The sequence below is a fragment of the Pan paniscus genome, chromosome 13 (genome assembly GCF_029289425.2).
Source record: "Pan paniscus chromosome 13, NHGRI_mPanPan1-v2.0_pri, whole genome shotgun sequence".
Classification (NCBI taxonomy): Eukaryota; Metazoa; Chordata; class Mammalia; order Primates; family Hominidae; genus Pan; species Pan paniscus.
In genome coordinates this window covers 72,154,718-72,179,812 of record NC_073262.2, presented here as the reverse complement: position 1 = coordinate 72,179,812, position 25,095 = coordinate 72,154,718, and the positions used below count along the sequence as shown (strand labels likewise).

Sequence of the window (25,095 nt, the reverse complement as noted above, 5' to 3'; positions counted from 1 at the left end):
CCGAGGTTGCAGTGAGCTGAGATCCCGCCATTGTACTCCAGCCTGGGTGACAGAAACTCTGTCTCAAAAAAATAAAAATAAAAAAGTAAAAAACATAAAATTTTTTTTAGAACTCTGTTTTGTTAGGAAATAAACTACTCTGGAGCAAAGAGGCTTTCACTCTACTGGATGCCTACAGCATTATACTCTTAGAGCTGGAATGAAGCTGAGAGTATCAAAGGTCCAACTCTCATTTTACAGTAAGAAACAGGCCCGCCCAGATAATTTCTTTATCAGGCTCAGAGCTAACTAGAAGTAGATACTTGTTCAAGTAAGTGGCATGTACAAAAGTTCAATTAGGTTTGAAGTGTTTAGTCTACTACCAAGAAGTAGCTTGCATGTTGGGAAAATCTGGCTTATTATTTACTACAAAATAGTTTATCAGTCATCTGATTTAATATGTGATTCTGAAAATTGAAGTGATGAGAACTTACTTCCATATGTCATTGACTTCAGTGGGTGCAAATTCTTTAGACTCCAGTTGAATCATAGCAAAACCACCAATTGCATACAGAGATCCAGCCAGGCTGACCAAACTGATGGAGCTTCTTTCTTGGGGAAATTCGGTCATTACATCCCATCTAGGTATCATTAAAAATATAGTCAATGTAAAACTTAAAGAAATGCCAGATGTACTTACTGAGCAATTATAGGAAATAATAATGTAAAAATTCAAGTAGTGGCCAGGCAGCCAGGCGCGGTGGCTCATGCCTGTAATCCCAGCACTTTGGGAGGCTGAGACGGGTAGATCACCTGAGGTCAGGAGTTTGAGACCAGCCTGACCAACATGGTGAAACCCCACCTCTACCAAAAATACAAAAAATTAGCCAGGCACGGTGGCGCGCACTTGTAACTTCAGCTATTTGGGAGGCGGAGGCAGGAGAATCACTTGAACCTGGGAGGCGGAGGTTGCAGTGAGCTGAGATTGTGCAACTGTACTCCAGCCTGGGCAACAGAGCGAGACTCTATCTAAATAAAAAATAAATATTCAAGTAGCGGCTGGGTTCGGTGGCTCATGCCTGTAATCCCAGCACTTTGGGAGACTGAGGCAGGAGGATTGCTTGAGCCCAAGGAGTATGCGACCAGCCTGGGCAACAAAATGGACTGCCTCCACACACACACACACACACACACACACACACACACACACACACACACACACACACACTGAGGCAGGAGGATTGCTTGAGCCCAAGGAGTATGAGACCAGCCTGGGCAACAAAATGGACTGTCTACACACACACACACACATACACACACAGAGCCAGGCCTGGTGGTATGTCCCTATAGTCCCAGCTACTTGGGAGGATCTCTTGAGCCCTTGAGGTCAAGGCTGCGGTGAGCTATGATCGCATTGCTGCATTCCAGCCTGGGTGATAGAGCAAAACCCTGTCTTTAAGGGGGGAAAAAAAAATTCAAGGAGCACAGGCATCTAAAAGTAAATGACTAAGTTTGCTACTAGAAAATATTTGAAAGATGTAACTTCATTAAATATAAAGCCTTCAATATGGCAACCCTAAGGCCAGGCACGGTGGCTCATGCCTGTAATCCTAGCACTTTGGCAGGCCTAGGTGGGTGGATCACCTGAGGTCAGGAGTTCGAGACCAGCCTGACCAACATGGTGAAACCCCATCTCTACTAAAAATACAAAAAATTAGCCGATTTTTTTCTAATTATAAAAATAATATATGTACATTATAGAAAATCTGTACTCCAGCCTGTGTGACACAGTGAGACCCTGTCTCAAAAAAAAAAAAAAAAGTTTGAGAAAATCTGGAAAGTACAGAAAGGTATACAAGCAGATATCTCCATAATCATACCTTACAGACATAATCACAAGCAACAATTTGGTGTAATTTTGTCATCTTTTTAAAAAGCATGTACATTTAAGCTTCCATACATATAAATGAAACTAAGAAGATATTTACAGTTTTTGTGTGTTGCTTCTTAACTTACATCATGAGTGTTTACCCACATTACAGTCTTCAAAAACATTATTTTTAATGATAATTTAAATCGTGTTCCACAAAAGTTCCTTGTAATTTTCAGATACTAAAGTCTGTTTTGTAGTCAGGCATACATGTTTCTAAAAAAAGTAATAATATTTCTCTTTTTTCTTCATTGCTAAACTAGGAATATAAAAGGTACATACTCATCCAGATGTGTGAGCTCAAAAATTTTAAAAAGACCAATTTTATATGAAGAATAGCTGTCAAATATCTTTTCACATTAAGTCAATAAAAGCTTAAAAATGAAATTTTTAATAAAATTATAAACAGCGTAAAGGAATGAAAACTTCGGAAGCATTCATACTTTACAGATATCAATCATTAACAAGTTAAGTGAAGATCTTTTCATAAAGAAACTACATTTAAAATCAAATGATTCCACAGAGACATGTATATCCATCTACACATAGACAATTATTCAGGGCCAGGTGTGCTGGCTCACACCTATAATCCTAGCACTTTGGGAGGCCACCGTGGGAGGATCATTTGAAGCCAGGAGTTAGAGACCAGTATGGACAACATAGTGAGACCGTGTCTGTACCAAAAACAAAAACAAAAACAAAAATTAGCTGGGCATAGTGGTAGTCCTAGCTACTCAGGAGCCTGAGGTGAGAGGATCACCTGAGCCCAGGAGTTTGAGGCAGCAGTGAGCTATGATTGTGCCACTTCACTCCAGCCTGGGTGACAGAGCCAGACCTTGTCTCTTAAAAATAAAAAAATCAAAATTATTCACAAGTATTACCTTTGCATTTCTAAATTCACAAAGTTAATAACAAGGACAAATAGAGCATGACAACACTGACTTAAGGGTCATATGTTCCAGATTACAGACATGTAATGCATCAGAATGTTAGACAAGATTTACATCCAGTAACAACAAAAGAAACCCAGATGAAAATACTTCCTTTGTAATCTGTGGCTCTGTACCCTCCCCTCCCCACATCCTAATTAGAAAGATAACTTTTTATCCAAAGTTAACAATTAAAATGTATAGTTGTTCACATGCTATATACTAAGATGTGGCAACTCACTTATTTGTTGTAAGGTCAAAAGCTTCAACTGAAGCTGAAAGACCATCTTCAGTGACACCTCCTGCAATCACAATTTTGCCTTTATGGACTGCTACTCCAAACATGGAACGAGGAATTTTCATTGGAGCCAGATCTTTCCAATCTCCTTTTTTGGGGTTGAAGATAAACACCCTGTTTGTACATTTTCTGTAAACAGAAAAACAAATGTTCCTTTTAGAACCTTCTTTTTTTGACAGCACCTTCACTAATAATTTGGCTTTGCTTGTCATGAAAAATATATAGTAAGGCAGAAGATCAGAAAACTCCAAAGAATTCTTAATTTGAACATATGCCACTAAACAAAGGACAAGCCCAAATGTGGGGACCAAAACTATAACTTAATTATACTATTGGAAGATAGGGTACCTTTACTTCTGGATAGCTGCTTAGAACCCCAGGCACAGCTGATTTTAATCGTATCTACTACATTCAATTGAAGTTTTTTTACTCTATTTGAGTAAAAAATAAAATCATAAACCTTTTATTGCACCTCAATGACAAATGGTAAGTTTATTTATTATCTGAATATCCTAGGAACGAATCAGTTAACTTAAAAAATAATTAGGTGCAAATATACCTACTTTAAATTTTATATGATAGATCATTTTATTTTATATTAGCACTAACATACCAGTGCATTTTAAGAAATCTGGGACTATGGATTAGACAACAAATCATCTGAGCTGATGAATCATGAGAACAGTTTTACATGCTAAATGCTACCAGAAAGACCTGGACTCATCTGAATTATTATTCACTCTGCCACCCAGGCTGGAGTGCAGTGGTACGATCTTGGCTCACCGCAACCTCCGCATCCAGGGCTCAAGTGATCCTCCCATCTCAACTTCCCAGGTAGCTGGGAACACAGGCATGTGCCATCGCACCCAGCTAGTTTTTTGTATGCTTGGTAGAGACAGGGTTTCGCCATGTTGGCCAGGCTGGTCTCGAATTCCTGAGCTCAAGTGATCCTCCAGCCTCAGCCTCCCAAAGTGCTGGGATTACAGGTGTGAGCCACCATGCCCCGCCCTTAGTATGTTTTTTATGGTTCCTTGAAGTTATCTATAATTTGATGGGAGTTCAGAATTTCAAATAATAATTGATTAACTGGATATATTTGGTGATGAAAAACACCTTAACTTTTTGGTGAGGACAATTTTTTTCTTAATTGTGTAAAAGACCAGTTATCTGGAGTAGAAGCATTTCCTCTAATATTTGACTATTGGTATCATTTGAACACTTCTTGATAAGAACATTATCCAAAATCATGTTCTTCAAATTCATTAGTGGGAACTGGTGCAATTCAGCACTTACTTTTATTTATTTATTTATTTCTGGAGACGGAGTTTTGCTCTTGTTGCCCAGGCTGGAGTGCAGTGGCGCGATATCAGCTCACTGTCTCCCGAGTTCAAGTGATTCTCCTGCCTCAGCCTCCCTAGTAGCTGGGATTACAGGCAAACGCCACCACGCCTGGTTAATTTTGTATTTTTAGTAGAGACGGGGTTTCTCCACGTTGGACAGGCTGGTCTCAAACTCCCGACCTCAGGTGATCTGCCTGCCTCGGTCTCCCAAAGTGCTGGGATTACAGGCATGAGCCACTGTACCCAGCCCAGCACTTACTTTTAGATAATGACTCATTTCAAAGTTCTTGACTTTGACATTTGTCAAGCAGTGTTGTGTTAGTTAATCATATTCTCAAGATTGATATATTCCTACTGACAAGAACTGTATGCTTCTTACTGACATATCAATTTCCTAGTTACTAATGCTGCTTGAAGGAAACAATTTAAATCATTTGGCAGGGTTCCTGTGTTTCCAAAGTCAGAATGCTCTTTAGTAGTGATTTTCCATTCAGTTTACTCAGGAAAAATGCCCAAAATAAGATCTGGCACCAGGTGAGCATATAATATACCTTCCTTTAAATTTGATAGGAATAGCTGGGATTAGGGAGGATATAAAAATTTTAGAATATGTTATCTTTGAATACAGGTAGATGTTTAAAAACCATTGCTTTTTAAAATCGCCTTTTCTGTGCTATATTTACCATTTAAATTGACTAATACCCAATAATCATTAACTCCAGAATAGAGTTCTTGACATCTAACACATTTCTATATTTTACTCTCCTTTCCTGCTTTGCCCTTACAATTCTAAATTTTGGCTCCCTTTTCAGGGTTGGACATCACTATTAATTCAATGGCCTGGGCAAATGATGACAAGCCAAATCAGGTAGATTTTTCAGGGGCAGAATATTAGTTCTCACCATCTAAACTGAAAATGCTTATTTTACTAGACAGGTTATACTGGTTTGACTGTCTCTGAAGCATTCGGAGCTCACTTCTCCTCTCTCTGGGTTATAACATCTCTTTCCTGATTACAGGTTCCTTAAGAATTGACTGGAAATCAAGTTAGGTTTATATATGAAACCTCATCCTGGTTTTCTCACAAGATACTGGGTGCTACTGGGAGCTCAGTTTTGAACAGTTGGAAGCCATTTTGAATATTACCTCTGTCAGGGAGTAAATATGTGGAAGAACACTGCTGAGGAAATAACTGCCTTAATTTTTTGTTTTTATTTTGTCTTTTTTACTTCCCTCTTTTCAATCACCATGCTTTTCTTTCAAACTGACCTATCTAAAGTCCCTCTTATGAATGTAAAGTACAAATCCATGATATTTTTTATGCACAGTTGTCTTAGAAGATATATTTTAAATACTACTTTAAAGATACATTTCAATTTTTATCTACTTATGGCTAAATGAATAAGAAAACCCATTGGTTTTAATGTAGTAAAATGCAATTATAAATCAGTGAAATACAGGACTTGATTATGCTCCTAGATACTGCCTGGACTGTAAGGATGCTTATGATTGGGGTATTAGGCTCATTCCTAGCAGTATGCTGAGTATCTACATGTTTACTTCAGCGACTTGAAATTTTAAGATTTTCCCTCCACAATATGATAGGTGAGAACCATGTCCCATTTTAGTGTGCAGATCCAAAGGAAAAGAGGAAGAGACCGGGCATGATGGCTCACACCTATAATCCTAGCACTTTGGGAGGCTGAAGCGGGCAGATCACCTGAGGTCGGGAGTTCAAGACCAGCCTGACCAACATGGAGAAACCCTGTCTCTACTAAAAATACAAAATTAGCCAGGCGTGGTGGAGCATGCCTGTAATCCCAGCTACTCAGGAGGCTGAGACAGGAGAATCGCTTGAACCCAGGAGGCGGCAGTTGCAGTGAGCCGAGATCACACCACTGCACTCCCGCCTGGGCAACAAGAGTGAAGCTCCATCTCAAAAAAAAAAAAAAAAAAAAGAAAAGAAAAGAGGAAGAAACCCTTCTAATAAAAAGTCATTTTGACATAAATCATGAGAGTTCAGGGTACTTACTTGTCATCTGTCTTTCCTCCTAGACAATATATCATCCCTTTATGTGAAATCACATTATGGCCATAGACTTTGATAGGGAGTTTTTTTACTTCGTTCCATTTTGCAGCCCTAAAATTAAACAAGACAGAATTTATATACCTTCAGTAAATTCCAGGTTCTGAAAATATGAATATGTTGTAGGCACGCATACACTTGAATGCTTAGGGAACAGGAATATCATGCCAACTTACACAGGATCATAGCATAATACTGAATCCAGCGAAGCCTCTGTTTGAAGGTCTTTGCCTGCAACTACATAGATTTTATCATCCACCTCTCCCAGACCGAAGAGACACCTGGCTGAAGGCAGAGGTGGAAGTCCAACCCATTCAGATGCTATGCTATCGAGCTGAAAAAAACATATATGAGAGATTGTGGAGCCTGTTAGAAAAAAATTAGAAGTACACCAAAAAAAGTTATACTTTATATGTTGTTTAGAAGTCGAGATAGTCAAATATCTCACAAGTAAATAAAACTACAACCCCAAAGTATCACATTGTAGCTCATAATTACCAAGAAGAATGAGTAAATCTACTTGGCCTACCAGATAAAGATATCAAAATCTTCAAGGCTTCAAGAAAAGAAAAAATAGAATAGAATCACCAGAGGTTAATTACAACTGTGAGGTTTCTTGTCAAATTTTTTCCCATATTGCCTTGTTCAGCTTTGAAACAGGAGATCCTCATACTTTTAGGACACTGGGGAAAGAAAGGTTGTCATAACAAGGAGGGTCACAGAATGTGAATGACCCCTGCGTGCTATATTTAACATGCTCCCCATGCCGGCAGCTGGGACAGCTGGACCTGTCACTCAGTCCACAAACAACTGGGATGTTGGGCAATATCTTTTTTTCTTTCTTTAAAAACATTTTAGGTTCTCTGTGTTTTGCTTTATTATTCCTGATACAGGCAGGCGTTAAAGTGAATTTCCTAGTGTGTTGTTGGGAGTCACTTGAAATACTCTTCTCTTTTTTTAAAAATTTATATTAATAAGTAACTGCTCATTTTTGGTCACCACCACTTCTGCAAGCTTAAGATTTTCCCAAGGAGGAAAATGTCCTTGTGCCCATGCCCTGGGGTAGATGATGGTGGCATCTGTTTCATCACTTACTTTTGGTAATTTAAATATTTTACACTTTGCATTTTAGCACACTAAGGCACAAGAAAACTGTTTTCTGCAAGAGTACAGTTGCAGATTTGTTGTTCTCTCTGGTACCACTTCTAGATTGCAAAAATAAAATGAATAAAACCCAGTTTCACTGGATACTAAGAATAGATGTGCATACAAATGGCTGTGGTATAGACAGGGGTGTCTGTGGAAGCCTATCTATATGTGGTCTAGTAACCTCAGTTAAACAAAGTGCTAATTAAGACTAGATGACATGATAAGTTTAATCTCCACATGTGCATTCTTAGCTTTGCATTCACTAATTTCAACAGCTAGATTTTGATCCCTTATGTTTTCACTTTTGAAAGAAATTCTTTGATCATGAAGGTGGTGTGTAATATAGTAGAAATAATAATGAACATTTATGGGGTTTTGACTGTTGTCATAGTCTTTGAACTAAATGCTTTACACAGGTAACCTCATTTAGTTCTCCAGGATAGGCATTTCTATCATCCCCATTTTACAGATGAGGAAACCGAGGCACAGGAAGATTAAATAATTTTCCCAAATACAGAGAACTTTTAGGTGATATTCAAATCCAAGCCATGTACATTCACAGTTGGTTTTAAAAAATGGAAACAGCAGCCATCATAATCCCATACCTGTGGGCTTAACTCTCATACTGTACAGTACTGCCTACCTTCCCATATTACCTGTTAGAGGGCACTTTCTCTAGCAGATGGAACAGTAGACTACCTACCAGTCTCTTTTATAGAGGAACTATCAAGCTATTTAACTTCTCTGAGTTCAACTTTCCTCATTGTTAAAATTAGGGTTTGGACCTAGATTACTTTAAGACCTGTTCAAAGATTTGATGAATCTATTAATTCAAATTAATGAGTGGGGGAAAAAAACCTCCCTTACCAAGGTAAAAAATTCTCATAATCTATTTACAGCATACAATCAAAGGTCAAATTACTCCTAAATTAATGCATTTTAAATAGATGTGACCAAGCAGAAAAATATAAAACCTGAAATTCTCATGTAAATATTGTCTGATGAGTCACAACCCTCTTTTATGGTGAAGTGTTTTTATCCTGGCATACCGTTCTATTAGTGCCTTTTAAAAGCAGCAAGGCATTTGCAGTGAGAGGGAGCTGACCTTCCAACTTTGTATAACTGTTATTGTTAATGTTCTGTTATACAGAACATTAAGTAGGTTTCTTGAACCAAAAATGAGAAGCTGCGTCAGTAAAAGTAAGGGTTTTATTAGGCTGGAAGAGAAGGACAAAGATTAAACTGAACACTTGAAAGTAAAAAGGACTGTGTTATAGATATATTCAATAAATTAAATATGAAATGAAATTTAAAACTCCAGCAATTTTGGAGAATCATTCCATAGCAACAACTATTCCGTGGATCTGTCATTTGTAGGTATCTACCTATATGTCTGTCATCTGTCTATCTGTGTTTTTATAACATTCTTACTTCCTGGATATATTTATAGCCTTTTTCATTGACTTTGCCACTTTTGAAGTTTATTTGACTTTAAAATTAGGGCTTGGGAAATTTTCTGACCCACATTCAAATACTTATAACATTCTTCACTGGAACTTTGAAAATTAAGAAACATGATTAATATGTATTATCACAACTACATTTTTCAAGATTAGAAAAAGTTGATTAAAGGTATAATAGTATTTTGTGAATGCAAAGTATGTCACACACTTTGAGAGCATACTGTGACTGTGGTATGACATTGTATACTTGCTTATCTTTGGCCTTTCCAACTAAAGTGCCCATAAGCCCCGGCCATGATTAGCTATGACCTAAACAAACTCTTTTGAGCCAGTTGTAAGCTATAAAGTTTCGGTATTGGCATTATGGAAGACAAAGGTTAAGCCAACTCCTTCATAAACTGATAAAGTATAACACATTGATAATATAAGACAAATTCCTTTCAAACAACTATATTGGTTTAGGAGAATTAATTTTCTTGGAAAATTCTGTGGTTTCACAAAACAGATTGTTAAGTTCTAATAATGTCTAAGTGTATCTCTGATCCAAATAAATGTGATATAATAAAAATTTCTAACTATAATTAATTCAAATTAGCAACTTTTGTTTAGACAGTTTTTCCTAGAAGATAATCCAAAGTGTGTGGAATATGTACACAAGTTTTTTTCATTTTCAACAAAATTATATTTTAGGCAGTAACCATAAATAAGAGATGAAGGGCTACCTCCAAGAACTTCAAATGAAGTTCAGGGAAACTTGGAAGAAGGTAGAAAATCTGACCAATTTAGAGCTGCCAGCAGATGAAGAAGAAAAAGAAATTAAAAAAGAAAATCTGACCAATTATTACTTCTTTATAATGGATAAGAACTTTGATTTAGGGAAACTATTTGGGGAAAGACATTAACTATTTTTAATAGGTAAGAGTATACAAGATTAAATTTAGTTTTTACAGCAGGGGGCGGTGGCTCACACCGGTAATCCCAGCACTTTGGGAAGCCAAATTGGGAGGATTGCTTGAGCCCAGGAGTTCGAGACCAGCCGGGGCAACATAGTGAGAGCCCATCTCTGCTAAGAAAAAATAAATTTAGTTTTTACTAAAATACTGGGCTTTGAGGGATTACAGTCACGATCATCTATAAACAAGGCATTTTTGGTAAAATAGTATAAAGAACATCTTAAGTCATTAAACATGAATTAGAACCTCATTATTCACCAAACTTTTTATTACACATTAACAAAGCAGTCAAATATTTTTCTGTCAACGCTCTATACAGCAAAAGTGCAAGGGACTGGAATAGGACATCAATTAGAGTAAAATGCAAGCAGCTTGAATAATTCACAAATTGGCTAACTGGATGGTGAGTAACAGCCTTCCCTTTAAGCAACTACATATACAAAAAGTCCTTCTTACCTGGAAGAAGTATGACTGTAGAGGTTGATCCTTATTTTCTTCATCCACATATAGTCCTCCTACCACATATATCTGATTTTGCTGGGTAACAATGCTGGAATGATTTCTGGGAATCTGCTCAGCCAGTGCAGTAAGGTAGCATTCATTTTCCGTGGGGTCATAAGCCACTGCTGCTGTGTCATTAACCAAGAGGATGAGGTCTTTTACAAACATTCCATGCCTGGGAATGTCATTCAGGTAACCAGGAAGTAAATCTTCATCACCAACATCACCATTCACCTCACCAGCCCCAGTCTTCGCGGCATTTTTGCTAGGTTCTGGGAGTTTGCCTGCGAAAGCATCTTTTAGAACTTTGATTTTTTTCTGGAGGTCTGGGTTGCTTTTAATTATATCATCTTTCTCAACATGATCCTTAAAATATTTTTCTGTCATAAGGCGAAAACGGATACAATCAAACACTTCACTAAGGTTTTTAACCCTGTTTTCCTTGTCTGTTCGCACCCATTTCATCACTGCCTCAAATACTGCTTCTTCTTTTTCTACATTTAGGCTGTCATTTGAAATGACTGAGATCAGTTCCTGTGGAGACAGTTGCATAAAGTCCTCTTCCTTACAAATCTGTACAAAGCGATCAGACACAAATTCACGGGCAGAAATGGCGAGTCTCGGGCAGTCAAGAAGAAGTCCTAATCTTAGGATGGCTAGACAGTTACCAGGAGCAAGTCTTTTCTGAAGATAAGAAACGCAGACAGTAAACACTGAGGGGATCTGAAAGCGGCTGGCCAATGCAAAAATATCTTGCACATTTCCGTCATTGAGATCAATACTGGCAGAGTACAGGTATTTGATGATTAAATCAAGTATAGCAGGATCCACATTGTCTAGCACTACCTCCTTTTTTTTCGCCTCATCAATTTCAGATAAAAAGTACTCACGGAAGTAAGGACTACAAGCTGACAAAATCAATCTGTGGCAAGGAAGACTTTTGTCACCTGCTTTTAGGGTGCAATCGATGAATTTTTTCTCATCCAGGAGATCTTTTAGACCATCCTGAAGAAGGGTGGATTGGTAAAGCCGCAGTTCCTCTGCAAGTTCCCGCTGGGAATCCATTCTGTGAGAAACCTGGGTAAGGAAGGGGACACTGAAGGCCTTAGCTCCTTGCAGCACACAGGTCTAGCTGTAAAAAGGCAGATCATTGTGCTTTGCCCAGCTTGAAGCCTTTGCAATTTAATCCCACTAGCTAAATATAGATACCAACTCTAACAACGGGAATTTAGGAGAGCTGGCTTGGAAAGAAGAGTTGTTCTTGCAGCTGTTATAGATTGAAAGTAACAACTGGAACTTTTAATCACTAGGGAAACAGCTAAGAAACAAGACATTTAAGTGAAGTTGAAAGCTTAAAAATACATAACACATTAGAAGATATACTAATAAAGGCTACTACAAGAAAATGTTTATTGAATTAACAGAAAAATGAATCATAAAAATGAGTCACTCCTCTAAATATGTTCTAGTGTCAAGCTACTTGGCTCTCTGAATTAATGATGCAAAGGTCAAGAATATGAGATGTGTTCATTTGAATACTCATAAGCAAGATCTCATTTTCAATAATTGTTAACATACAAATTTTTACTTTCTACTCAGAACAGTGGGATATAGATATTTCTTTTAGAAGTAGTAAACTTAAAGATGTTTACTTCTGTACTAGTTTTACCAAACCTTTAATGTTGCCATGATAATTGAAAAAAGAAGTGCAGAGGAATTGCTAATTTTCTAAAACATTCCAAATTATTCTTACATGGAAAAACTGTAATTAATATTGAATTAAATTATAAAATTATTTATTCATATCCTGCCTTGTCATACAAATGATCTAATGTGGCAAACGATAATAAGGTAAAATAAAAGCAAAAGGTTAAAAGGAATCACAGAGCCAGAAAAAATAATTAAAAGTCAATCTAGGGAACGAAAAAGTCCACACACATTCAAATAAGATCACAAAAGATAATCTGTAATTTTAAGTATCAAAAATTATCATTCATTAAATAAAACGTGAAAAATAGAACAGATATAACCCCATGAGAACAATGTTATCACTAAACACAGCAAAATCAAGATGAACTCCTACAATGGTCACAGAGAACAGCCCCCCCCTTTTTTTAAAAAGAGTATATAACTGGGGACATAACGTAAGTTGTTGATTACAATAGAATGCCATATTAATTATGGAGGTAGAAGTAATGATTTGAAAGAAAATCGGTCCTTTGTTTATATATAGATGGTATAATATACTTCATTAAATACTTTCATTTATTTATTTATTTTTGAGACAGAGTCTCGCTCTGTCACCCAGGCTGGAGTACAATGGCGCAGTCTCGGCTCACTGCAACTTCTGCCTCCCGGGTTCAAGCAAGTCTCTTGCCTCAGCCTCCCGAGTAACTGGGATTACAAGCACCCGCCACCATGCCTGGCTAATTTTTGTATTTTTAGTAGAGACAGGGTTTCATCATGTTGGCCAGGCTGGTCTCGAACTGCTGACCTCGCGATCTGCCTGCCTCGGCCTCCCAAATTGCTGGGATTACACGTGTGAGCCACCGCACTGGGCCCATTAAATACTTTATTACACAGTCATATTGTCACATTATCTGAACTCAAGTAGGGCTGTAGAAATACTGTAATTTCAAAAGTTGGTATTTTTACACATACCCCCAAAAACAAATCCCATGAAGAGAGGGATTGTGGGAGTGTCTGTTCTTTTCAAATGCTATAGCCTAGGGGTTTCGTGAGTGCTTTATAAGTATTTGTTGAATGAATGAATGCCCCAGATCAAGGAATTATGTATTTTTAAACTTCAAGGTCTCTATCCATGAGTAAAGGCCTTTTCTTTTATTTTACATCACAGTGAAGTCAATGGTACTGTCAGCTGCTAAAACAACAGCTGAAAGAAGAGCTCATTGACTCTTTTTCCATTTATAGATGCCACTAAAGGTTTTAACACACCAGAAAAAACTAACAGCTGCTTCCTTGTTTAAACAATAAATGACTCATTTCTCTCTACATGTAACATCTAACATTTGAAAAGATTAATGAGTCAGATGCAAACATCATATGACATCTGAGATTATTCCTTACTAGTCAGCAATTTTATAGTCTCTTTTGCTTGAAAAAAACAATATTTAAACAATAGTTATGGCAGCATTTTGTCTGTGACCAGTACAAATTTTTCATACATTCTTTCCCCTCGTCTTAAAGGTGGTTTATTATAATTCCAACCCTTAAAATGTAGACATCCTTTTCCATTTAAATGAAGAAGCCAATTTGTAGCTTTTGTTGATTTTTAATAAACTTAGGTTAGCACTTGGTTGTACTGTATGTCTATGGTTGTACACAGACTTGCATCTTATTTTAAATGTTTTTACATACTTTTCCCTCTGGAAGAAGAGGGCTCCTTTGGCTAATTTCAATTATTTGAAAAAGATTCCTTACAATGTGTTTTACACGGAAACAGTGGTCAAAAACACCGAATGATCCTAGAGAGGTCAACAAGTCTTACCTAACCAAGAAATGAGAAAAATAATATCCTATTTTTGAAAATTCAAAGAAGTTTCAATAAATACAAAGAGAAAGTTAATAAACAAAGCTATTTTCTTACAAAGTAAATGTATTCTTGCCAAAACTACATTGAAATTCTTACAAAATAGCATCCAAAGCACTTTAAAGGGGGGGGTTGATGTATTCCAGAGTTAGTTGTAATTTTTAGTTTTTACAAAAATGACAGGTTTAAGGATTACAATTTGTATTAGAGTTGGTTTACATTTGGAGCTATGTGATTATTTATTTATTTATTTATTGAGATGGAGTCTTGCTCTGTTGCCCAAGCTGGAGTGCAGTGGTGCGATCCTTGGCTCACTGCAGCCTCCACCTCCCAGGTCCAAGTGATTCTCGTGCCCCTCCCAGGTAGCTGGGACTACAGGTGCCCACCACATGCCCAGCTAATTTTTATATTTTTAGTAGAGACGGGTCTCACCATGTTGGCCAGGCTAGTCTCAAACTTCTGACCTCAAGTGATCTGCCTGCCTCGGCCTCCCAAAGTGCTGAGATTATAGGCACGAGACACCAGGCCTGGCCAGGAGCCATGGGATATTTAAACCAGATTTTCACAATTAAGAAAGCAGAATTTTGATTATTCCGTAAGAATAGTCTTTTTCTTTTAAATAATACTTTCAAAACGTTAAATGGTGCTGCATAAATTCTTTATTAAACCGAACATGATACAGTCACTTAATATCTGAAAACTAAGACTTTACAGGTATTAAGTACAAAATAAACATTTATAAACTAGGTACATTTTGATTACAATTTTAAATATAATTTTTAGAAAACTGAAGTTTTCTAAATGACTTTTTCCTCAATCATTAAAAAAACTCTTACAAGTTTTAAATATAAAAGCTGTAAATATAAAAACTATTCCATGACTTATGGCAGGTGACTAGTATCTTTAAACTAGAGACATCTTTAATAGAAATCCATCTCAACTCAAGGTCAATCAACTCATTACTTCCCAAAGTCCCTGTAGGGTGAATCCATCCTTCAATTTCTCTATTGCAAGCCCCAGTTCTTCTGAAAATACAGGTTCACGATCTTGTTGCTTTTTGGGAGACAGGAGGATAAGATGGGAATAGAGAAGGTGGGCAAGGAAGAGGAAAAAAACAAAAAAATAGGTTTCACATAAGTTTGTGAATGCTAAATGTTGGAATTTAGAAACTTTTTTCATATACTGTAGGTAAAATAAATGTCCTTACCTTATTGCCATCAGCAAAATAAGCCTGTAAGACAAAGAAAATTCTATTTCACAAACTGGACATATAATATTAGAATAGATCAGTGGGCTAAGGAACTTAATTTGCAGAATGATTTTATAACTAAATGTATTTCACATTCTGTTACTGTGTAATGTTTTTTTCACCTATCTCTACAATGCTGGTAGCAGAATTCACTCTGTTCATGTCTACAAGAGTTATACCTTAAGTTGTAAAAAATGTGCTTTGTAATGTATGATTAGCACTGTTAACTTGAAAGGAGATAAAAAAGAATGACTTAATCATCATGTGGCAAGAAACAGGTAAAAAAGAGAAAAAAAGAAAAGAAAAAGAATGACTTAGAAGCTATACAATTTCTTCCCTACATTTGGTTTAGAAGATGATACTGGCAAAACAAAACAAGTACTTCAATGTGTCAGCAAATGCATACAGTTTGAGGCAGTAGTAGTTTATAATTATTTTATACTAATTTCACACCTTTGTTTCAAAGTATTTGTTACCAGACAGGTATTCTAGTCAGATTCATAGCCATAGAATGGAGAAAGCACTATTATTTTGGCTATAAGTTAAATGATACCAATTTGGAAATAGGAAAGCTATTGTTCAAATACATGTCCCTTTCAAAACAAGATCCCTATAAATTAAGAGATGAACATTTCATAAAAATTAAGTATAGATTTTAAATTAATTAACAATATTTAACATGTTCTATTCACAGTATGAAAAAACTTTAGATATCTAAAATCCTAAAATCCTCTGAATAACTGTGTTTTCAAAGCATTTCTTTCCTTTTTTTTCTTTTTTTATAGAAATGGATTTTTGCCATGTTGGCCAGGCTGGTCTTAAACTCCTATCCTCAAGCGATCCGCCTACCTCGGCCTCCCAAAGTGCCGGGCTTACAGGTGTGAGCCACTGCACCTGGCCTCAAAGTATTTCTGATTTTGGTCATTTAAAAGTTATTGTCACAAAAGAAATCCCTCACTAAAAATATTATCTTCAAACTCAGGTTTAAGACACCATCAAAATCTCAAGTTATATGGTGTTTCACACACACCATTATTTTATTAAACAAGACTGAGATAAAATCCTTAAGAAATTTAATGCTGTCCTTTGTGATGCTCACCACAAAAGCATCCGTGTGACCATCAGAGTCTATTTCTACATCATCTTGAATTTGTTCGACTGTCAGAGCTTCGAGCGGCTGGGGCTGAAAATCAGCAGATGTTAAAATGCATCAGAGACAATATTAAATGTACCATGAGAACTGCAAATACTGTTAAAATAACAATTACAAACTACTAAAGTCTTATAAAAATCACGGTATAATTTGTTATTTTATTAAAAAACTAACAAGTAATAAAACTAATCAATTAAAACTAAACTTTCATATCTGAAGTCAATATCACGAAAAGAACCAGAAAGAGAAATTTACACATACTTAAGATACTCAGATATCTTTAAAGAAAAAACTCTGACTTGACTTTCACATTTCTTTCACACTGTTTAGAAAAACTAAGTTTTGCATAACAGCAAATGTTCAATTTTCCTCAGAATAGTCATTATATAGAATTTGTGAAAAGTAAAAGAACTAATATTTTTATGGAATATTCTAAAGGTAAAGAATAAAATGTAGAACTAACACTTATTTATTTGTTCATTTTTCAAATGTTTGAATATCCCCTTTGTTATATTAGGTACTATGCCAGTACTACCAAGGGTTATAAAATCCTACCCTTACTCACAAAGGGTTTATAATTTACTGAGTAGAGAAAAATATAAGACACAATGACCAATAACTAAATATTATGTTGAACCACAAGAAACTGCCATTTTTTATCAGTCAAAATGATAAAATATCAACACTATTATATGCTTCAACCTACAAAAAGCAGTTATAACAAAGCTGAGGATAGCCTTAGTGTTTCAACCACGCTCAGAGTTGTGTGACTATGTGCAAGTAAATTAACTAAGCCTCAGTCTCCTTAACTGTGGGATAAGGATAATAATAATATGCCTCACAGTATTGTTGGGAAGATTAAATGTGATGGTACATATAAAGTGCTTAGAGCAGTCAATGACAAACAGCAGATGTTTAACACAGTTATCCAACAACTATGAATATTCACTAAGAGCCTATCGTGTGCTAGTTTTGACTGCTGGAGATATAGCCATTAAGCAGACAAAAATCGCTGACTTCAGGGAGATCACTTACAGTGGAGGAGGCTGATTAATTCTGAAAGGAAGGCAGGAAGGAGAGAGAGACTAAAGTAAGCAAGCAGAATAAAGTGATGGGAGTTGCTGTTTTAGAAGAATAGTCAGGGAAGATCCTGAAGAGACGGCATTTGAGTAGGGACTCACATGAGGTGAGACAGTGAGCTATTACAGCTAGCTGCTATTATATACTGGGGTCAAAGAACAGGAGAAGAGAACAAACGAAAATTAGAGAATGCGTAGGGGAACTAACCTATCAAGCATCTCCCATGTGCCAGGCATTTAATGGACATGATCAATAACTTTCTAAGAAAGATTATGTCTGTTTTTCTCTTTTATTTTTTTAAAAGATAAGGTCTTGCTTTAAGAGATAGGTCATTGCTGCAGTGCAATGGCACGATCATAGCTCACTGCAGCCTCAAACTCCTGACCTCAAGCAATCCTCCCATCTCAGCCTCCGGAGTAGTTAAGACTACAGGCCAGCACCACCACACCTGGTTTTTAAAATTTTTTAAAAATTTAGTAGAGACAGGGTGTCACTATGTTGTCTTATTATGTTGAGGCTGGTCTCAAACTCCTGGCCTCACATGATTCTCCCACCTCGGCTGCTCCAAAATGCTGGGATTACAAGCATAAGCCACCGTGGCTAGCCCTATATCAATTTTGAGAAAACTGAAGCTCAGATTTGCCTAGGATCACAAATAAATGATGAAACTGGGATTGAAAGTCATGTTCTAAGGACCATGCTTGTTCTGCAACATTATTCTACAAAGAAGAGTAATAACTAGAAACAGGGAAGAGACTAGTATGACTGAAAGTGTAAAATGAGATAATGGGAAAATGAAGGAATACTTCAAAGTTTTGAGTACAGCTGACTTTGACAGTGCCAAAAACATATAAGTAAACAAATCAATAAATCAGCAGGTTGCTGCTTTTGAGAAAAAGATGAGGAGGCCAGTTCTAGGTATGCCAAGTTTGAGATGCTCATCCAAGTCCTAGTGTATCTTATTGACTTGCATAATTATTTAAATTACTAAGATAAATCTGCAATAAGAAATTCCACTCGTAGCATTTGGGATGCTCATCTATATGAAAATATTCAAGGGTATTTGGAACCATAAGCTGAAAGAATATGTCAAGGTCAGAAGGAAAGATCTACAGTCATCCACAAAAGTACAAGTTGAAGAAGCTGAACGAGCAGGTGATATTACCAAGGAATATACAGAGAAGGCAGAGTGAAAGGGAGACTGCTGAAAGAAGAGCATGTTGGGAAGAAAAAGAAAGGATGGTTCAGATGATGAAATACATACAGTGTATGTAATACAATGTCAGAAACCCAGATGCAAGTTTTAGCTAGAAGGAGAAATATATGGAATTCGACAGGGAGAGAAAAAATTAAGTACAAGGAGCACTACCAGGCAACAAGGGCCTCACTAAAGTCACATGCTGTAGTCCAAGAGCAGAAGAAGAGATATAAGTAATGGCTGTGATATGGCTCAGCATGCCAAGCCCCAGCAGGGGCACCGATTATAAAGTAAACGGCAAGGGCACCAACAATAGAGTGCATAATGAGGGTGCCAGTAAAAGAACAGACAGCAAGGGAGTCTACAATCGAGTGATCAGTGATGGGACCAGGACAGAGAGGACAGCAAGGGCAATGGCAGGCACCTCTGACAGAATGGACAGTGACTGTCCCAGTGATAGAGCAGACAGTGGGGGGCACCAACAATAGAGGGGACAGCAAGTACATCAGAGCTAGCGCCTCTAGCAAGGGTACTGGTGATAGAGTGGACAGTAAGGACACCTCTAATGGAGTAGGTAGTGAGGACATCACTGATAGACTGGATGATGAGGGTCCCAGCTGGAGAGACAAGTGAAGCCAAAAGAGAGCTCATGTACCTGGAGAACAGGGAATAGTAGCAGCAACCAGGAAAGAAATCATGAAGAAGACAAAGAGCAGACATGTGGGCAGGATATGCAAAATATTTCATAACTGATATGGCAGAGGTACAGATCAACAGGAATGGATGCAGGCCGTGCTGATGTAGCCTACTCCTGGAGTTGCTATATTGTGGAGTACTAAGGCAGAAGACGGTATTCATGAGGACTATAAGGTTTGTCCATGCTCACAGGGGGCTGAAGTAAAATAAAAATCTGACAGAGTGAGAGACTCAAGTCTGTATCAGAGGAGCATTGCACATGGAAATTTACTCAGCTGGCTGCCCACCTACAAGGGCAGGTATGCGGGGCAGGAATGAATGATGAAGCAGCCAGTTAGAAGACAGGTGGTAGGTACAAATTAGTGATAATCCAGGAGCCGTGCCCACTTGAGCAGAATCTATATATTCACCATTTTAAAAACAGTTCAAAATTAAATGGTGCACAGTGGTATTTACATCTGAATTTTATAGATTGCATAAAGCAATGCAAACTTTATTTCACATACTCAACAAATTACCTTTTCTTCCATCTCATAATCAACTCCAAATATGGGACTGGCAGAATAGACTTTGTGAAGTGAATTGATTTCCTTAACTGATTCTTGTAGTTTTTCCACAGGATCTATTTTAAAGCCAAGAACATATCCACCACTCTACAAGAGAAGAAATAATAAAAAAAAACCCAACAAGTCTGAAGAACAGTATTTATAGTATAAGATAAATTATAGCTCAATTTGTCCTTATTTTAGAGCATAATACGTAAGTTCATTTTTTCAATTAAACTTTTAATTATGAAAAATTTCAAGCATATACAAAAACAGAAGAGCACAAGGGAGCCTCCACGGAGCCATCATCCAGCTTCAAGAAGCAGCAACATGTGGACAACCCTTTTTCATCTGTAACCTCGCCGTCACCTGAACACCACTCCCCCAACGCAGGCTTATTTTGAAGTATATTCAAATATAAGTTCATCTGAAATATCAAAGGTAACCTTTCAAGATTTAAAAAATACACTGTAGACTGTGAAGGCCAAGGGAACTAAGTTTTTCTTGAACTAGGCCTTGAAAAGGAACAGACTACACGAAAAGAAGAAAGGAAATGGGCCATCTGAGGCTATCTCCTTGAAGAATTAGGAAAGAAACTGGGCCATGATACAGTGTTTTGAAAGGAGTGTTAAAAAACTAAGTAGCATACTGTAATAGGTGGGAGTATATGTTCTGGGTTAAGAGCACACGCTCTTATGTTCAAATTCTGGTTCTACCACTAATTCACTAGCTGTAGGATACTTAGAAACTTTCCTTAACCTTTCTTTTTTTTTTTTTTTTTTTTTTTTGAGACAGAGTCTCGCTCTGTCGCCCAGGCTGGAGTGCAACGGCGCGATCTCAGCTCACTGCAAGCTCCACCTCCCGGGTTCGCGCCATTCTCCTGCCTCAGCCTCTCCGGAGTAGCTGGGACTACAGGCGCCCGCCACCACGCCCGGCTAATTTTTTGTATTTTTAGTAGAGACAGGGTTTCACCGTGGTCTCGATCTCCTGACCTCGTGCTCTGCCCGCCTCGGCCTCCCAAAATGCTGGGATTACAAGCATGAGCCACTGCGCCCGGCCTCCTTAACCTTTCTAAGCCTCAATTTTCTAACCATAAAATGGTTATCAAGTTGTCATATAAAATAAGATAAACATATATATGACATTTGGTATAGTTCTTGGAACAGAGTAAATACTCAATAAATGGCAGCTGTAGGCCAGGGGAAAGGAGTAAGCAGACATTCATGTTTAAATTTAGAATGTAGATGATAAGTAATTTTATAAATCACTTTAAAAAATGTATTTAAAATTTTTCTTAGCCAGTGAAACCTACTACCATGAGACCAGCATGTTTTATTTAAATGTATTTCTGCAAAAACCTGGCATAATGGAGCATAACAGGTTATAATTAGCATGTAATCTGTGTGTGAGAATATAAGACCTCAAACTATGTGTGTGTACACAAATATATGTTTGTGTTTCTCAAAGACAGTCTTGGTAAATCAGTCAGACTTGAGATCAAAACTTAGCCCCATCACTTACTAGTTGTGAGATCATGGGCAAGGTTCCTAACTTCTCAAAGCCTCAGTTTCCTTGACTATAAAATGGGGGAAAAATAGTAGCTGTATCGTAGGATTGTGTAAAGATTGAGATAATGCATGAAAAGCCCTCGGCACAATGACTTGATTCTGTCATTAATAATAAGTGATGATCACAAATGATCATGTCTGTCCAACAAAAAAATATAAGCAGGATTCTTCCTCTGGGGACAATTTCTGTATGACTTCAAACACTTCATATATAACTTCATATTAAAGCTAATATTCTTCTCAGATGTAAACTGATTACTATATAAATAAAACCAAAAATCTAGACTGTCACATAGTTTTAAAAATCAAAGATTAATAAAAATATGCAAGATCTTACCTGCTGAGAGCTTTCTATGACAAGAGCTAAACCAAATTTTGAATCTCTAATCTTTATTGAACGCTAGATACAAAATGAAAAAGAAAAACATGCAAGTTTTTATTAACTGAATAGTGACTCTTTAGCTCAGTTTTTAAACTTTACACAGTATTTACTTTTCATAGTCTAAAGAACAGAATTCTCCCTCCTTCCTTCATTAAACTCCCACAGAGATCAAGTAAAAGAAACAAGACTCATACTGAAAATAGGTGGCAAACTTTTAAGAGGCAATACAAGAAAGACATCTCTGAAATATGTACAAAATTCCCTGACTCAAATATTTCTCACTTCCAGGGAGTAAACATTTTTTAAAATTAGAGACAATTAAATTAATTAGGTCTCATTCAGCCACCCAGACCAGACTACAATGGTGTGATCATAGCACACCACAGCCTCAAACTCCTGGGCTAAGGGATCCTCCTCCTGCCTCAGCCTCCTGATTAGCTAGGACTACAGGCATGTGTCACCATGCCCAGCTAATTTTTTCTTTTTTATAGAGATAGGGGTCTCACTATGCTGCCCAGGCTGATCTTGAACTCCTGGCTTCAAGCAATCCTCCTTTCTCGGTCTCCCAAAGTGCTGGGGTTACAGGCATAAGCCACAGTGCCCAGCCTGAACTTTTAAACAAAAGGCTAGCAATCTTTTAGTTTTGGTAAGCCGTGACTTTTGTAGCTCCTAAGCCTAGTTTAGTTTTTTAAAGTCACATGTGCCTTCTGTTTCTTACATCATAGGTGGCTACATTCTTAAAAGAACCTCTATTCTATTTAAGGTTTTTTTTTTTTTGAGACGGAGTCTCGCTCTGTTGCCCAGGCTGGAGTGCAGTGGTGTGATCTCGGCTCACTGCAAGCTCTGCCTCCCAGGTTCATGCCATTCTCCTGCCTCAGCCTCCCGAGTAGCTAGGACCACAGGCGCCCGCCACCACGCCCGGCCAATTTTTTGTATTTTTAGTAGAGACGGGGTTTCACTGTGTTAGTCAGGATGGTCTGGATCTCCTGACCTCGTGATCCACCCACCTAGGCCTCCCAAAGTGCTGGGATTACAGGCGTGAGCCACCATGCCCATCTGTAGTCTAAGTTTTAAAAATAATTTTAATTATTTAAGTTTAATATAAAATATTTAAGTTTTAAAAATAAGTTTGAATATTTATCACTAGACATCAAGGAAGGTTGGGATAGATTAAGTGTAATTAACATCAACTGGTAAATGTGATGTGAGGAGTAAGCTTGGTTAGTGGAAGATAGGTGGTGAAACCAGTGGCCTGGGAGAAGGGGAGAGTAGAGGCAGAATGGCAGGTAGGGCCTGTAGAAGTGACACAAAATGTACCTGCTGGCAGGGTAGGGGAGAATCACGGAGGACCTAACACTATGACCAGCAGACCAAAAGCCCAGAGAAGGGTAATCTGGCAGGTGATGATGGGATACCATGCTTCTAGACAGACAGGCAACTTTGAGAAAGAGACTGAGAAAAAGAAGAAAGGCTTTGATGATAATTGTTACGAAAACCTGGCCTTTCATCTGGGCTACTTTACACCCCACCAAGAGTATATACAGTCCCAGTTAAGAATCATAGAACACTGGCCAGGGGCGGGGGCTCACACCTATATAGGCTGAGGTGGGCAGATTGCTTAAGTTCAGGAATTTGAGACCAGCCTGGGAAACATGGTGAAGCCCCGTCTCTACAAAAATTACAAAAAAATTAGCCAGGTGTGGCGGTGCACGCCTGTGGTCCCAGCTGTTCAGGAGGCTGAGGAGAGAGGATCACCTGAGCCTGGGAGGCGGCAGTTGCAGTAAGCCAAGACCATGCCACTGTACTCTAGCCTGGGTGACAGAGTGAGACCCCTGTCTAAAAAGGAAAGAAAGAATCACAGAACACTGGCACTCTGGCTTTCAATAGGTAATCTAACCAGGTGTCTGTGGGTGACACAGGCTGGTAAGACAGAAACTGGCAAGAAGCTGATATAAATATCTATAGGAGTGGGGTCAGGCTGAGGTGTAGAGCTGAAGTTAGACTATGACTGCCGCAGTGACAGACTGTGATGATATCAGATTGCAAGTTGTTTGGGCCACTTGAATTAACTCCAGACGCCATATTTGACAACTCTATTCTTAAATAACAAAAAGAACAGAAAGCACAAGGTTGTTTACTACTCAGTAATTATTCAGCATAATAGAAGTTAGGTTAGGCAAGCTATAACATGTTAATGTAATGCAATATAAAAAAGCAATAGCAATACAAACACCAATTTGTCAAATACCTATGTAGATTTTGTTACATTGTCCCAGCCTTGATTACAAACTCTTATATTTCTTTTGATAGCCAGAAATAATTTTCTTCCTATGAGATTCTATGGCTTTCTGTTTAATATGTTGCTTTTCTCCAACAGACTGAAAGCCCCTTGATGGCAGGAACTGTATACTGGTTCATGATTTTCATGATTGTATCTCTAGCACTTGGCACAGAGTAGGTACTCAAAATTTGGCATAAAAATGAATGAATTATCAGAAATTTTAAAGAAACTCTGAAATCAAACAATTTAGCCAAAAATAGGGTTGGGAATATTTTGCAAATAATTATTCTTCTCATGGGCCAGGAATTCTTTCCTTAAAAACGGTATTTTCCAGGTATCACATACATTCTGTCTACTCAATAAATATTAATAAAACTCCTTAGTCTTAAGACTATATATCCTACAATAAGGGCAATTATCATAGGATAACCTCATGGGATTTTCATTAACTATTTTTATGTTCCATCTAATTTGTTCTAGAATTCTATAAGTAGTTTCTTTATATAAAACAAAATTATTTAGTGTATTGAAGTTTACAGTTTGTTTCACTGAGTCACTTATTTATCATAGCAGCAGCAGAGTACAAAGAACTATCTTTACCTACTCCCAAAACAAACTGGTCTCAGATATAGTCAGTTCTTATTTTGAATTTTAATAGTTTTTTTTTTTTAAATAGAGAAGGGGTCTAGCTATGTCGCCCATGCTGGTCTCGAACTCCTGACCTCAAGCAATCCTCCCACCTCTGCCTCTCAAAGTACTGAGATT

General features: G+C 37.5%; 2 protein-coding genes and 1 long non-coding RNA gene across 6 annotated transcripts in view; 1 reads left to right on the top strand and 2 right to left on the bottom strand.

The window, feature by feature from the left end:
* Positions 1-11,699, bottom strand: part of KLHL41 (kelch like family member 41) — a 16,466-nt gene extending 4,767 nt beyond the window's left edge. For both annotated transcript variants that reach the window (XM_008978044.4, XM_034954450.3), the window contains exons 1-5: positions 10,584-11,699; positions 6,739-6,896; positions 6,509-6,616; positions 3,080-3,265; positions 474-620 (exon numbers count right to left, since the gene is read on the bottom strand). In XM_008978044.4, the coding sequence (XP_008976292.1) occupies positions 474-620; positions 3,080-3,265; positions 6,509-6,616; positions 6,739-6,896; positions 10,584-11,693 (1,709 nt within the window). In that variant the 5' untranslated portion in view covers positions 11,694-11,699. The remainder of the gene's footprint in view (positions 1-473; positions 621-3,079; positions 3,266-6,508; positions 6,617-6,738; positions 6,897-10,583) is intronic.
* LOC134728731 (uncharacterized) lies at positions 11,579-19,552 on the top strand. The gene is made up of 2 exons (XR_010109472.1): positions 11,579-11,709; positions 16,213-19,552. It is a non-coding gene; the product is annotated as an uncharacterized LOC134728731 (long non-coding RNA).
* Positions 14,820-25,095, bottom strand: part of BBS5 (Bardet-Biedl syndrome 5) — a 25,256-nt gene continuing 14,980 nt past the window's right edge. For 2 of the 3 annotated variants that reach the window (XM_008978045.4, XM_055108737.2), the window contains 5 exons: positions 22,005-22,067; positions 20,073-20,207; positions 16,527-16,610; positions 15,386-15,409; positions 14,820-15,231 (listed from right to left, as the gene is read on the bottom strand). In XM_008978045.4, the coding sequence (XP_008976293.1) occupies positions 15,130-15,231; positions 15,386-15,409; positions 16,527-16,610; positions 20,073-20,207; positions 22,005-22,067 (408 nt within the window). In that variant the 3' untranslated portion in view covers positions 14,820-15,129. The remainder of the gene's footprint in view (positions 15,232-15,385; positions 15,410-16,526; positions 16,611-20,072; positions 20,208-22,004; positions 22,068-25,095) is intronic. The other variant, XM_008978046.4, reaches the window with a different exon arrangement.